The following is a 16693-nucleotide window of genomic DNA, read 5'->3' on the forward strand; positions in this document are numbered from 1 at the left end:
ATGGGTATCGTACTCAATTGACTGAAGAAGATGAAGCAGAATTATTTATAATCCAAAAACTTGAAGTAGAAAACTACCAAAGCATGCAATATGGAATGGCGAACAAGCAAACATGATTAAAGTAACACACTGGTATTGGAGATGTAACGGCTCTCCCTCATATCCAATCCTATCCCATATCCTTTGGTACAATGCTATAAGCCCTGGGGCTCCAATAGGGAAAATAGCCCAGTGAGGAAAGGAAATAAGGAAAAACTAGAAGAGAAGTAATATTAAAATAAGTTTCATATATAAACTATATAAAAACTTGAAACAAACAAGAGGAAGACCATGTACAGAGGCTATGGCATTACCCTAGACTAGAGAACAATGGTTTGATTTTGGAGTTTTCTTCTCTTAGAAGAGCTACTTACCATAGCTAAAGAGTCTTTTCTACTCTTATCAAGAGGAAAGTAGCCACTGTACAATTACAGAGCAGTAATTAACCTCTTGAGAGATGAAGAATTGTTTGGTGATTTTAGTGTTAAGTATATGAGCAAAGAGGAGAATGTGTAAAGAATAGGCCAGACTATTCTGTGTATGTTTTGGCAAAGATGAAATGAACTGTAACCAGAGAGATGTATCCAATGTAGTACTGTCTGGCCAGTCAAAAGAACCCAAAAACACCCGAGCGGTATTAGTATCTCAACAGGTGGCTGGTGCCTCAGCCATCCTTCTCTCTCTCTCTCTCTCTCTCTCTCTCTCTCTCTCTCTCATACATAATACATACATACTTTTATTGCAAAAAAATATTCTATCAAAACTGAAGTAATAGTGTATGGCACTTGAATTTATGCAAGGAAGTGATGTAATATAGTATATACTACCAGAAAAAATAACACAAACAAGGAATTGCAATGGGGAACTTTGTGGGAAGTTCAATGAACATGAACAAGTAATAAAAATGGGAGGTAATTAAGCCTAAAAATAAAGATAAAATAATTATGACTAATGTTGTGTGGAATTTGATGGTAAACTAAAATAATATGGTTACTTTAATTCTTTTTGTTATCTATTGTAGGAGTATCTTTTCCTATTTTTTTTCTTTTGTCCTTGTAACTAAATTTAGGTGATGATCTAGAAACTTTGTGGTAGGTCATGAAGTTTAAACCTATGTACCTTCTATATTGTTTGTTATACTGGGCTCGTGCATTACTCATGTAAGCATCTAGTGAATACGGAACTTGTGATAAGCAGGGACTTGGGAAGAGAGTTTGACTTAGAAGAGGTTTTCGTTATCATATCTCTACAGTTCAGGGCCAGCCTTATCTTGGTTTTTAGTAGTATTTCGTCTTTATAAAATGATTAAACATGGTTTCTTATCTCTTCAAACTTTCATATTTGTTATAATCTCTAGGAGCAACTGTTTAGTCATTGTTAGTCATAAGATAGTTTATTAGATTTATAGGATACAACCGTAATTCATCTTATCAAAAATGGTATTAGAAGAATCTGTAACCTTCAAGATAGTTTATAGCATTAAAGAGATTGATACTGAAAACAAGATGTAAAGTAATAATTTTGTATTCACTAAAGCAAGAGAACCTCTTTATTTATTTTGGAATATATTCTCTCAAGTTAGTTTTCATTAAACTTTTATTTTAGAAATTGATTTATTTTGGAATATATTCTCTCAAGTTAGTTTTCATTAAAAAAAATTTTTTTTAGAAATTTATTTATTTTGGAATATATTCTCTCAAGTTAGTTTTCATTAAACTTTTTTCTTTTTAGAAATTGATTGATTTTGGAGTATATTCTCTCAAGTTAGTTTTCATTAAACTTTTATTTTAGAAATTGAGGTGGATCTGTACTTTATTGTATGTAAATGCTCTAGATAAGAACAATATACTGTAGATTTGAAGAGTGGGTTCCTAAATTGAAAAGATGTCTGTCCAATATAATCAGCCTTACAAGTATCTAGCCCATAATTCAACACCCTCTACCCAAATTTGATATTAATAGTAAGGAAACCCACAGATGTATCAATACGTTTTACATTTATTACGCAATAATAAAATGCTTTAAAAAAGTAGGTATTTGATTTTGTATATCTGGATAATATTCTCTTTATTACATATAGTTATCATTGAAAGTTCTCAAGTTGAAAATCATAAGTTGGAGACTTACTACATGTGATCTGAATGTGTATAGTTTAAAATGGTATAATAATAAGATTATATTTTTAGATTTTTGTTGTAGGCAATAATCTTTGATGGGTGACTAATATGTTTGTCATACACCTAAGTTATATTTGTCATCATTTCTGACTTTCAGGTTGATATTGTTTTGAGAAATAATAGAATTAAAAGTAATTTTTTACATTCCCTATATTCTTTAGATATGAAACAGGAGTGTGTTAGTAACAATAAAAGTATTGAACCATTGGATAACTATATCCAGTATAGTATATTGAGATTTAAATGACTTGATTTAGTGTAGTATCAGCAAGGATATTGAGATTTGCAATGTTTATTGTATTTGAAATGTCAATTTATGTCAAGTTGAGAGTGTTGGAACCATTTATTGATTTAACATAAGATACTGTATGACTGTATACAAGGCAAATTCTTACAGACTGTGTTCTTTAGATTAGTGTATTTTTCATGGCTTTGAAATCTTTATGAATCATTGCATGTGGTTTTATTCCAAATCAGATTAGACCACAGAGATGACCAGGACAATGCTGAAAGAAATGAGTTGCTTCAGACGGATCTCATCCGTCGTAAAGCCCAACTTTATGACATGGAAACCAACATTCCAAAGAAGAGTGGGTTATATTTGAGGATTATTCTTGGAAACATAAATGTTTCTATTTTAAATAAGGAGGACAAGTAAGTTGTGTTGGCATGCGTTTTAATGATTGGTTTTACAGTAGAGCTTAAACAGTACAGTGTGCTATTAGAATTTTATTTATCAGTGTGAATTTTTTTTATCCCATTTTCATTTTTATCACGTAATAATTATATTTCAGTGAGCATTTTTTTTATCCCATTTTCATTTTTATCACGTAATAATTATCTCTTGAAAAGTGTTTTTTTTTTTCTTTTTCCATCCCATTTTCATTTTTATCTTAACAAGTGTATCTTTCTTGAACTGATTTTTTTCATCCTAATTTGATTTTTATCACTGTTTTTTTATCTCATTTTTTTAGTTTTATGTCTTAAAAGTGTATCTTTCTTGAATTGTGATTTTTTTTATCCCAATTTGATTTTTATCACAATAATTTTAACTTTCTTGAAAAGTGTTTTATTCATCCATTTTCATCTCTTAATAATATTTTTCTGGAGCTGTTTTTATTTAATCCCATTTTCACTTTTATCTCTTAAAAAGCGTATACTTCTTGAAGTGTGATTTATTTTCATCTCATTTTGATTTTTATCTCTTAAAATTTTTATTATTTCTCGAATTTTTTATTTCATCCGATTTTCATTTTTATCTCTTAAAAAGTGTATCTTTCTTGAAGTGTGATTTTTTTTTCATCCCATTTTGATTTTAATCACTTAAATTTATTTTTCTTGAACTTTTTATTTCATCCCATTTTCAAATTTTATTTATTAACAAGTGTATCTTTCTTGAACTATGATTTTTTAATCCTATTTACATTATTGCGTAATAATTTTATCTTTGTTAAAAGGTATTTTTTTTTATCCAATTATCACTTTTATCTCTTGAAAAGTTTACCTTGAACTGACTTTTTCATACTAATTTGATTTTTATCATGTAATAATTTTATCTTTCTTGAAAATGTACAGTATTTTTTTTCATCCCATTTTCATTCTTATCTTAATAATTTTAGCTTTCTTGAAAAGTGTGTTTTTATTCCATTTTAATTTTTATCTCTTAAGAATTTTATCTTACTTGAAAAGTTTTTTTTTCCTCCCAATTTTATTTTTATCACTTAATTTTCTTTCTTGATGTTTTTTTTTTTCATCCCATTTTAATTTTCATCACTTGATAGTGTTATCTTTCCTGAACAGGTTTTTTTTTTTTCATCACATTTCAATTTTTAACTCTTAATAATTTTTTTATATTTCTTGAACTTGTTTTTTTTTTGTCCCGTTTTGGTTTTTATAACTATAATTTCATCTTTCATGATTTTTTGATTAAAAAATACTTTGGGTATCTTTTGCAGTTTTATTTACACAGTATTTTTTTTTGTATATAAAGATCATTTGTCCTTGCAAATCATTTTCATTACAGTATATATAAAGATCCACGTATTCTGGAAAATTGATGCTGAATTATTTAGGTTCATGAATAAATACACTATGTGCTTCTTTTTTATATGCATTTTTTTTTTAATAATTCATTTTAATTTTATGATTTTTATGAGGTTTCGAAGTTTCATATATATGGATATCTATGCTGTAGTTTCTTCATTTTTATATTTCTTTCAGTTTTTGTAATAAATGCTGTAAATCATTACTTGAATGGAAACACATGAGAAAAAACGACAAATAATTAATGTTTCTGGCTAAAAAGATGTTATTTCATTTCAGGTATAGATATAAAGATGAATATGAAAAGTTTAAGCTCGTCATCAACTTGGTTGCATTTGCCATATCCACATTCAATCTTTTAACTAACTTCAGGTAAGAAAAGTGCAAACACACACACACACACACACACTCTCTCTCTCTCTCTCTCTCTCTCTCTCTCTCTCTCTCTCTCTCTCTCTCTCTCTCTCTCCCCCCTGTGTTTTCTTTTTTGTTTGTTTATCATTCAGTTGAATTGGAGCTCTATTGATATAGATTTTTTTTTCATTTCAGTTACTGTATTTGATAAAATGTTTTATATTCCAGGACTGTTGACCTTGTTCACATGTTTCTTTTGGTCTGGTACTACTGTACATTGACAATCAGGGAGAGCATACTTAAGGTAAGTAATTACTTAGTATACCTCTTAGAGACCCATGAAAACTGTGTTCTTGTTCTGAATTGAACAAATTTTATTTTACATTTACTATAGAGTTTAACCTTTTAATAATTGACTAATAAGGGAGATGGGGGTGTCCAGTACCGCCGATAGTCATTTATATCCGTAAAATGTTTCCTAAAGCTCTAAAACAGGCAAGATTATACCAAATTCTATCGCCTATAGTCCTATCAGATACGCCAGACGTGGGTAACAACAAAATGAGCAGCTGAAATTACCATGCTTCTGTTTTTCACCTTTGGATGACATAATTAAGGAATGTAAATTAAATGACTCTCGAAAATAGCGTAACATAATCAAGGAATGTAAATTCAAACTCAAGAAAACATAGATTACTTCAGTCATGGGCCATATCAAAACAAACATTACAGTACCAAAAACACTAGGGTGTAACCTGGGAACTGCTGCTACTACTATTACTTTCCTTGCATTAAGTCAAAGAAATTAGTAAAATGATGTACACAAGATTATTTTAATAGTAAATGAATAAGTAAATAAATATGAATATTGTATATATCTGTGCATAAAACTACCTTTAATTTGGACAATGTTAAAAAAACCATCTGTATAGAATTATAAGTTAGGATTTGGTTATATTTTATCAAAATTTTCTTTTTACTTAATGCATGCTTAGAAAAAAAGATAAAACCAATTCTTTGTTATATTTTTCTTACATACAATGCCCAAAAGGGAAACCTTTAGGCTTGTGTTAGTTAGGAAAAATTACAAATTATCTACGAATTTGTCATGTTTGTTCAAGTATCCTTGCCAATCATAATGAACGTACGCATTTACACTTTCAAGAGATAACTAACAGTACTTGTTTTTAAGGAATGTATGAAACCTGTAATTAATTATAAGATAGTTTGTATAAGTTCTGAAATAATATTAGGAAAACGATATAAGATGTAATAAAAAAAATATCTTAAAAAAACCTTAACAATATTGAAACATAATTAACATATAGACTATAAAATGAATTATGTCAGCCTGTTCAACATAAATACATTCGCTGCAAGTTTGAAATTTTGAAGTTCTACTAATTCAACTACCCGAGTAGGAAGATCATTCCACAAATTAGTCACAGCTGGAATAAAACTATTAGAATACTGTGTAGTATTGAGCATCATGATGGAGAAGGTCTGACTATTAGGCAGTAGTTTAACCCCTTGGTTGAAGAAGAATTATTTGGCAATTTCAGTGTTGTCAGATGTATGAGGAAAGATGTGAATCTGTAAAGAACAGGCCTTACTATTTGTTGAATGTGTAGGCAAAGGGAAAATGGACTGTAACCAGAAAGAAGGATCCAATGTAGTACTTTCTGGTCAGTCAACGGACCCCATAATTCTCTAGCGGTAGTATCTCAACAGGTGGCTGATGCTCTGGCCAACCTCCTACCTATCGAGGGATTCAGCAACCTCAGATCTGCATTCAGGAGATGGAATTCATGCTGTGTTTGAATATGCAGTTTCCAAACTTATTAAAAGTATCTTATAATAAATATTTCACAAATGTCAATGCTGTATATTATAGATTACCATAATTTTCATACAGTTTATTAAAAGCTATTAGTGTCATTGGATATGTAAATGTGTTTGATTGTTATTTTGTTCATTGCGTTTTCCTTTTTAGTCTCATGTACGAGAAACGTGATATGGAAACAGTTTTATTTTGTTTATTTATAATTTCTAACACTACAGTAAATAAAACAACTTTTGTAATAACATTGTCTTTACATATATTAAGAATACTTGTTATTTATATGTGGGCATATCCTCGAGCGTGGTTGCTTGAAATCCGCTTATGGCATAATCAGCTGTGTGTTTACATGCTCTAAGATGTGTTTGCATAGAAAAAAATTTGAATAATTGCTGTAGAATTATTCCCTGAATAGGCTATTTATAATGAAAATATAACAATAATGAATAAGGTAAAAATAGTATTATTAATCTTGTATAAATAAATTTAGAGTGAATAATTATAAATATTTCAAAACAGTCACCTTAACCAGGCTTTCGCATTAGCCCTCCCCATCACAGGAAGCTTCTTCTTCAGCACTTTGGGGGACTTGAAGGCTTGAGGAGTCTCCAAATGATACACCAGTAGGGGGCTTGACCTTACAATACCCACTGGTGTTAACAAAGATTGCACTGGTGTTAACAAAGATTGCATGGGTAAGCCTGTCCTTCATAGGTTTGTGCCCGCGCAGCTTCTTCTCTTCCACCATGATGTAGGTCCAATGAGGCAATTTTTTTTTTTTTTTTTCAGAAAAGCCCCAATTTTTTTCACCGTTGAAGACTTGCTTGGGACTGTACCCTTCCTGGAGAGTCCTCATCAAGTTTCTCAACATAAGCTTTGGCCTCTTCCATATCCAAGCTGGCAGCCTCCCCATGCCACATCAATGAATGAATGCCAGTCCGTCTCTTGATTTCTCAAACAACTTGCGTGAAGCCTTGAACTCTGTGGGTGCCTGCTGCGATGTCCCATTTCTGTCGCCTTTGGCCTGAGCATGCAAGAGATCACCGAAAATGGCGCTAGCATTGTGGCAGATTATCGTCTCTGTGATCGTCTCCAGCGATATCATTGTCTTTAATCCAGAGGAGAAGGAGTCTCTTCATCTTATCATGGATGTGACTCCTCTTACTAAAAAGGACAGTCACGCCCTTGGAAGTTGTTGCGGATTTCAGACATACTTCTTAGCGATCACACTCGACTGCATACCAGCCTAATATTTCTTAATTATCTCCAGCTTCATCTCCATAGAAAGCATCCTCTTCTTTCCTTGAATATCAGCAACATTCTTGGGACCTACGGCTTTAGACTTATGGATTGAATAAAGCAATACGAAAACTATAAGTTCATGATCAAAATCACCAACACGAATTCAATCTGAAGGATGGCATTTCCAGAACCAAATGGTCGAGGAATGCCGATGCTGTACTTACAGTAGATGCAGGATGGGAAAGATGCTGGCTAATAGGAGAGCAGGATCTTATGGCAGTAACTAGCTTCAGGGTAGGGAGATAACCAATGGAAGACCAGCACGATGGTGGCGAATTTACAGTTTGTGTGGCGCTTATTTTATAATTTTCGGCGACCGGGCAAATTTTGTTTGGTATCCTGAGGGTTTTTTGTAATGTGAGGTGAAAAAATCTTTGTATGTCTTTGTTTCATGAGTTTATCATATACAGAAACTTTCGTATCTAGAGGTATTACTATACTGTACTGTACTACAGCTTAGATCCTCACAGATAGTTGAATACTAAACAGCTGTAAAATGTAAGAAAGTGCATCAAAGGAAGCTGGAAGTATGATTGCTATCTGATGTTTAATGCAAATGTATTAAATCTGTTTAATTTATTATTTCCAATTATTTTTCAGGTTAATGGATCAAGAATCAAAGGCTGGTGGCGTGCACATCATTTCATATCAACTATATTATCTGGAATTCTTTTGATTTGGCCCAATGGTGAAACTTATTACGCCTTTCGAAAGCAGTTTATGCTGTTCAACATGTATATTAGTGAGTTATCATGTATATTTCTGTATACTATTTTCAAGTCTTAGGGGTTATTTAAGTTAGCAAACCTTCAACTGATCCTGAAATGGGAGGGTTTAGTTCATCTGGTAGGGGATATGCTTCCTGTGGCTGGAGGAGCATAACAACAATTAGAATAGAGCCAACATACCCTTCTGTGTTGTAAAAGGGATGGGACGAGGGGACTGGGAATCTCCTCTCTTTTATAGTTACTGGTACTTCTTGTGAGATATCAAAAAGAAGAGTTGGGAGGGAGAGAGACTTCTCCCTGCACTCTAGTTTTGGGGTGTCTGAATATGCGTGGATGTAGTACGATAGAGAGTAAAGTATGTGAGATTGAAGTACATTTGTTCCAGCACTAAATACAAACCCTTTCGCTATTTATAGGGATTATACCTTAAAAAAATGTCAACCATTCTTCTTTCTCAAAACCATATTGATTTGAGACTTGTTGATAGTATTTCATTACGCCCAAGAAATTTGCGCATGCATGATAGTTTCATCCATACAGTACTTTTCTACACATAAACTGAGGTACTATAGTACTGTATAAAATTCAATGTGAATTCATTAATTTTTAAATCTTTTTATTGAGTACAAGGAGTTATTTGAATTCTTTATAAATTTCTAGGTATGCTCATAATGGTAGAAAGACATACCTTTCAGATGTATTTCTAAAACCGTTGGGGTTCAGGCTTTGTTTTTATATAAATTTCTTACTATAAGGCTTTTATCATGTATATTATTATAAGATAAAATTATAATTTTCAGGCTTTGTACAGTACTTACTGTTCATGTATCAGCGTGGCTGCCTTTATCGTCTGAAAGCTCTTGGAGAACGTGACAACATGGACATCACAGTCGAAGGCTTCAACTCTTGGATGTGGCGTGGACTTGGCTTCATTATTCCATTCCTTCTTATAGGATATATGTGGGAATTATATAATGCTTATACTCTCTACCTTTTGTCCTTTACCGATGATGCGGAATGGCACGTAAGTTCATGACATTATTGTGTACTCTCTTTATGTCGGATGTAATACAATTGAAAAATTATTTGATTTTACTACAGTTACATTGTATTAAAATTTTAATTCTAGAGTATTTCCTTTTAATTATATAGATTGTTCTCAAAGATGAAGGTCTGTAAGAAAGCTCTTATTTTTCCATAGTTGTAAGGAAATGTAGATTAGACTTGTGATTCTTTTACTAAATTAAATATTTAGGAATAAATTATTTCAATGAAACTTCCCTGAAGTTCATTTGCTATTGACCATCTGAGTGAATAACTCAATAACATTAAAAAAAAACTTGCTTAAAAACCTTAATAAAGCTGTATCCAATTATAATTATTGTAATAGTGTTCAAATATTAGCCTCGTATTATTATTATTATTATTATTATTGAAAGCTAGACTATAACCCTAGTTGGAAAAGCAGGATGCTATAAGCCCAAGGGCTCCAAGAAGGAAAAATAGCCCAGTGAGGAAATGAAAAAAGGAAAAATAAAATTTAACTAACAAAATTAAAATAAATATTTCCTATATAAACTATAAAAACTTTAACAAAACAAGAGGAAGAGAAATGATAGCATAGCGTGCCCTAGTGTACCCTCAAGCAAGAGAACTCTAACCCAAGACAGTGGAAGACCATGGTACAGAGGCTTTGGCACTACTCAAGACTTAGAGAACAATGGTTTGATTTTGGAGTGGCCTAGGAGAGCTGCTTATCATAGCTAGAGTCTATTCTACCCTTATTAGGATAAGTGACCACTAAACAATTACAGTGCAGTAGTTGAAACCTTGAGAGAAGAAGAGTTGTTTGGTAATCTCAGTGTTGTCAGGTGCATGAAGACAGAGGAGAATATGTAAAGAATAGACCAGACTATTCGATGTGTGTAGGCAATGGGAAAATGAACTATAACCAGAGAGAAGGACAATGTAGTACTGTCTGGTCAGTCAAAGGATCCCATAACTCTCTAGCAGTAGTATCTCAACAGGTTGCTAGTGCCCTGGCCAACTTACTACCTATCATGGAATAAAAACAGAGAATATACGTCTTTCCCTTTGTTCATGTTTGTAAGATGATCGTGACTGCAGTGTATGCTTTCCAAAACACCTGATTAAGGCAAACTACCAAATAATTTGTTTTTCTCTTGCTAAAAGAGAGAATTATTATTTTGAACTACCATTTTTATTTTACCATACAGTATAAAAGTAAAAAGATATTTGTCTTATATTTTATTTTCTGGTAATTTTAATGGTGTTTAGTTTAAGGATGATTCATCCGCATTGTCATTGCACGATGATTTTATAGTCTTTATCTTTATGGTGCTTGATTACAAAACTTAGGAAATTATTGATTTAGTTTTTTGGATAGTTTTATGCAATTTGGTTTTTCATTTTGTAAACCAAAAAAGGTATACTGTAAAGTAATAATATAAGTCATATTCTTACTTAACGTCATTTGTAACAACTACTGTAATGGGTTGATATACGAAAGTTGAAATGCAAGCAAATGTGTTATTGTTATACGAATCAATTGTTTATAACAAGATTGCCAATTTTCTTTTGGTTGTTTTTAGCCCTACTTTATCGTTCTTTTTTATTATTATTATTTGCTAAGCTACAACCATAGTTGGAAAAGCAGGATGCTATAAACCCAAGGGCTTCAACATGGAAAATAGCTCAGTGAGGAAAGGAAATAAGGAAAATTTACAAGAAGTTTAAGAACAAAACAACAGTAAAGTAAATATTTCATATATAAACTATAAAAACTTGAAAATAGCAAGAGGAATAGAAACAAGATAGAATAATGTGCCCAAGTGTACCCTCAAGCAAGAGAACTCTAACCCAAGACAGTGGAAGACCATGGTACAGAGGCTATGGCACTACCCAAGACTAGAGAACAATGGTTTAATTTTGGAGTGTCCTTCTCCTAGAAGAGCTGCTTACCCTAGCTAAAGTCTCTTCTACCCTTACCAAGACAAAAGTAACCACTGAACAATTGCAGTAGTTAACCTCTTGAGAGAAGAAGGATTGTTTGAAAATTTCAGTGTTGTCAAGTGTATGAGGAAAGAATAGGCCAGACTATTCAGTGTATGTTTCGGCAAAGATGAAATAATCCGTGAACAGAGAGAGGGATCCTATATAGTACTTTCTGGACAGTCAAAGGACTCAATAACTCTTTGACATTGAACTACAAGTTAGGATAAAGAGGGGGAGAAGGAGAGGTTACTTTATAATAATCTGATCTCAAATCTCAAATAAGTAACTCGCCTTATAAATAAGGTACAATATGCAAGATTGCAAGTGTTATAAGGGTATATACGGTAATACTGTAATTTTTTTTAGACCCAAAAATGGTTATTTTTAACAAAAAATAATTATATTATGAAAAATATTAAACTTATCTACCTTCACAGACTGCAATAGAGTTTTACATACACTGTATGTAATATATCTATAATTCAGTGATGTATTAAGGGGGTGATTGGGGTTCAAGCATCTTGGGCTAAGCTAGTCTTAACCTTCCTACAGTCTCCTACTAACTACTTGCATGCTACCTTCCCGTGGTCCCCCTGTTTATTACAGAATGCATGCAAGCGACAGTGTGTCTGACAGCATAATCAGACTCCCTCTGCTGCCTTGTAGGGTATGCCTCTTTAGTTAAAGGCTAGAGGAAGGAAAATTCAAAAATAAAAGCATGCCATTTGGTCTGGCAGCAAGGCGAGAGCTGGTAGACTAGATTATGGGCTGACTGATGCAACTTCACACCACAATCTTACACATCACACCATTGTGCCTCAGAAGGAAGGTGTGGAGCCAGAGTGTGTGGGTATCACTCTGGGCAAAGTGTTGTCCACCCTAAACAAAGTCACGCCAATGGCCTTTTCAGTCTAACTACTGTCCCTCTAACACCCTCCTTATTTCCTTTCTCTTCCTTTACTCCTAACCCTTCCTAAAAAGACCAGTGGCGATGGGACAAGGGTGGTGGGAGTAGCCTTGCTGTAGCTGGGAACTCTTAGCCCGGTCGTGCACACTGGTGATAGGTGTGTGATGGCCGCTTTCCCTGTGACAGTGACCACACAGGAACTTGGTCCTGCACCTGTGACTGAGCAGGCTTATTCAGGAGTACTGTACTGCTGCTCACCCCAACTGGGGAAGGCCCTATAAAAGGTGGGCTAAACATCGGTGGTCACACCATTTCAGGTATTAGGCAGCTGCCCTCTATGACACACTGTATATGCAGCCGTGAAAGAAGGAATCATTATAGTAAAATGTACCTCAAAGTAGGTGCATGGAATGTGCACACCCTTATGGATGCCAGAGACATACACCCCTGAAAGACAAACAGTCTTAGTCTCGAGAGAACTTGTCAGATTCAGCGTTGATGTGGCTGCTCTTAAGAAGACTAAAATACCTGGCAAAGGGCAAATCACAGAAGTTGGGTCTAGGTATACTTTCTTAGGAAAGGAAAAACCTGGAAGACCACCGCTCACAGGGTGTTGGCTTTGCAGTTAGGACCCAATTAATAAAAGCCCATAACCTAGCACCACATCCAATTAATGAACGAATCACCTCACTAAGACTAGCGCTCATGAAAAAACAGTTCACGCTAGTATCAGTGTACACCCCAACATTAGATGCAGAAGACCATGCCAAAGGTGCCTTCTGCCAACAGTTTGACACTGCCATATCCAAAATCCCAGCTGGGGACCGTCTCCTTCTCTTAGGGAATTTTAACGCCTGGATGGGGCGAGACCATGAACTCTGGCACAACATAATGGCCAAGCAAGGCATGGGAAACTGCACTGATAATTGCCTCCCCCTCCTTGGCCTTTGTGCTGAACAGGCATTTTTCATCACAAACATGCAGTTCAGACTACCAAATGGATTCAAAACCACATGGAAACATCCTAGATCAAGACACAGGCATATCTTAGATTATGCCATTGTCAGACAATAGCACAAAAAGAGGTTTTGATCACGAGAAGCATGCCCAGATCAATAACTGCTGGAGAGACCACCGGCTGCGCATCACAAAATTAAAACTAACAATCAAAAGAAAGCTACGTAATATCCACCAAAACGAACCCAGAAGATATGACGCTGATAAATTAAAAGGTCCTGATACATCTCAAGCTTTCTAAGCAGCAATCCAGCGGAACCTACCAGCTAGAGAACCATTAATCGACACTGAATTGACTAACTTATGAGATACCATCAATGACTGCAAGAACCGGAGCAAACAGCACAAGGATTGGTTTGATGACAACGACAAAGATATTAAGTCTCTCATTAATGCCAAACAGCTAGCTCGAATACCGGTACTCGAATACCGGTAGCTCTCGACTCAGACCCTAATTCCCACCCAAAGAAGGCTAAATGTGCACAAGCAAAGTGACAGTGTCAAGCCAGGCTTTGAGAAATTCAAAATGAATGGTGGCAACAAATGGCTCAAGACCTACAAGGTTATGCCGACAGTAGGGACCTTTAAAGCTTCTTTGCAGGCACAAAACAAATTTTGAACCAAAGCACACTGCTGCCGGGGCACGCTTGGCAGCAGACAACACCATCCTCACGGAAGTTAAAGAGATCCATAACCGTTGGGTAGAACATTTCAACATCCTCCGAAATGTGCCATAACATCCACCCCAATTTTTGATGTCCCTACCACCAACATTTCAAGAATTTGATGCAGCTTTAAAACAAATTTGCCAAGGGAAGGCTGCAGGAATGGACAACATTCCCACTGAACTTTTTGACCCAAGGCGGTTTTAGTCCTTAACTTTAAAAGTAATTAATCAAGTTTGAATACCATAAAGATGATGGTTGTTTGATTTAAGAGAGACTTAAAAAGAGAATTTTATTAAATGATATTTTCATGGGTGGAACTTTTGGATCAGCTTCTACACAAGGTTTTATTATTTTAGCATTATTTTTTCCATTGTAGTTGAACTATTCACGCATGGTGAGGAATTGTAAATAAACTTCAGGTAAGTATTGCAATAAGAAATTTTATTTCAAAATATGTGATTTTTCAAAAAGTTTTTTTGTTTTCAGGTGTTTACTCTTGCAATCTTTTTCTTCATCCTGTTCTTGGGCAACACATTAACCACCCTCTCACTTATACCTCAGAAGATAAATGAACGCATGAAATTCAAGTATCGTTTCACTCGACTAGACAAATATATTTGGACTCATAAAAAGAGAAGAGTATCCTTCAGGTAACTTAATTAATTTGTTCCATTATTTGTATTAGCTAAATTGAAACCTATAGGAAAAATAACACTGGTGATTTTTCTTTCATTTGATTTGTCTTGAAATTTTATAATTTAAATTTTTTAATTTGAAAAAAAAAAATAGATTACCTTCTGCTAAACTACTTTTTTGTTATTTTCCATTGTCTCTTTTAGAAATCTAGACTCTCCTCAGCGACGAACACCAGCAGCTCGAGCTGCTTCTTTCAAACGAGAACGCCCAAATGTTAAGGAAGAAGATGAATGTGCAGCTCAACAGGTATGACACTTTTAACTTTGTTCATATTCCTTTAGTTTTGATATACTATACTATGTGTTAAAATTCATTTGGCAACAATAACCTCATGTCAAACACTAGACTGATCATTGAGATGGAATCCATGAGGTATGTCAGTGGAAAAATTACATTTTTGGAGGAGCACTCAAGTTTACAGAATTTAAACTTAAATTTTAGCAGTATTTCTTGTGAAAACATTCTTTTTGTATCTCATATCTATGATTGACTGGACTTTATAATCCCGCCGGATATGTACCATACAAGTGAAATGGTTTCTTTTGAACCCGTTCAAGTCATACGAGTAGCTTTGCCTTCATGGAATCCAAGATGCTAGACTCTCTGCTGCTTACACTAATGATGAATCAAGTACAGTCATACTTCTCTTGACGAAAGAATCTTACAAAATTTTCTCGCTGCGAAACGAGGTTCAAAGATTTTTATTGCAGTATCTTACCAAACAATTATAAAGCTATAGGTTCCCTATGAATGGCAGACTGTAGATTCAAAACTACCGCGGTGGTGCCGTCATCGCTGATGTAGGTGACGTCATCTCCCTCCACTTGAGGGAGCTATAGGTACAACTGTCCAGGTAACATCAATTCGTTCTCTGCCGGCTTCTGGTGAACACCGGTGGTCGGTGCAGGCTTTTTTCTTCATTTGTTGGGAAATATTATCTCTCCAATATCAGTGAAGTATTCAACTCCGTGTTTGTAGGATTGAAGCTGAATTTCTTTTCTGCAATTTTGTGGTCTTACCATCATGTCGGACTCTAGTCCTTCAGTTGTTAGGTTTTGCGCCGGTACAGAGTTGCCAGGTTTTCTAAATGAGGAAAGGCCAACTTCTAATTAACAGAAGCTTTAAAAGACCAACCCATTAGTAGAAAAAGGCCAAATATACAGTATTATTTGACTCGCCTTTTTTCATATTGCTAACGGCCAACCAGTTTTTAAAAAAGGCCAAATTGAGGTCTTTTGGCCTGTAAAAAGACCAAACTGGCAACCCTGCGCCGGTAGGTGCAAAACTAGGTTAGTTAAATTAATTTATGATTCGTACACTAAGTGAATAAGTGTAGGGGTTGTAAGTGCTCTAGAGAATCTACTTGTGATGAATGCAAGGATCTGAGTGAACAACAGTGGAAAGTTTTTTTCTCACTCGGGGAAGATAATTAAGGATAGGAAGAGGAAGGCGGACCTCAGAACTGTTCGGCTTCTATCGAAGCTCCTGCTAATATTCCTTCTCCTTCTCCTCTTATTATGTCTTCGATCTTGAGTCCTCCTACTCCTGCTCCTGTAACTCCTTTGCCAACTTCTGTAGAGTTTCTCCTGACACCATTGCCAGCCTCGAGTCTAAATTTGAAAAGAAATTTGATGTATTAGCTAATACGGTGATGCAGTTAGGTTTATCTGTAAAGTCTTTCATAGGAAAGACTTATAGTAAAGTGAAAAGTGTCAGTGCAGTGCATCTGAAGGGGTGGCTGTTTGTCCCGATAGTTCTCCTAGATGAAGGTCACTGTCCCACTCCCCCGCCTTGGGGAGAAGACATACCAGAGGTCCAAGGGAGACTATCGGGGTTAGCCCACAGACAGTCGCTTCCTCAGTCGATCCTGTGGTGTGACAGCAGGATTCGACTAAACACCATTGGAA

The 16693-nt window shown here is 34.6% G+C and overlaps 1 protein-coding gene across 1 annotated transcript in view; it reads left to right on the forward strand.

Moving 5' to 3' along the window:
- LOC137634261 (transmembrane protein 120 homolog) overlaps positions 1-16693 on the forward strand; it is a 52595-nt gene that overhangs the window by 25498 nt on the left and 10404 nt on the right. Inside the window, exons 5-10 of the mRNA XM_068366544.1 lie at positions 4539-4631; positions 4842-4917; positions 8356-8497; positions 9284-9507; positions 14577-14740; positions 14930-15032. Of these exons, the coding sequence (XP_068222645.1) occupies positions 4539-4631; positions 4842-4917; positions 8356-8497; positions 9284-9507; positions 14577-14740; positions 14930-15032 (802 nt within the window). The remainder of the gene's footprint in view (positions 1-4538; positions 4632-4841; positions 4918-8355; positions 8498-9283; positions 9508-14576; positions 14741-14929; positions 15033-16693) is intronic.

Source organism: Palaemon carinicauda, chromosome 44 (assembly GCF_036898095.1).
Source record: "Palaemon carinicauda isolate YSFRI2023 chromosome 44, ASM3689809v2, whole genome shotgun sequence".
Lineage (NCBI taxonomy): Eukaryota > Metazoa > Arthropoda > Malacostraca > Decapoda > Palaemonidae > Palaemon > Palaemon carinicauda.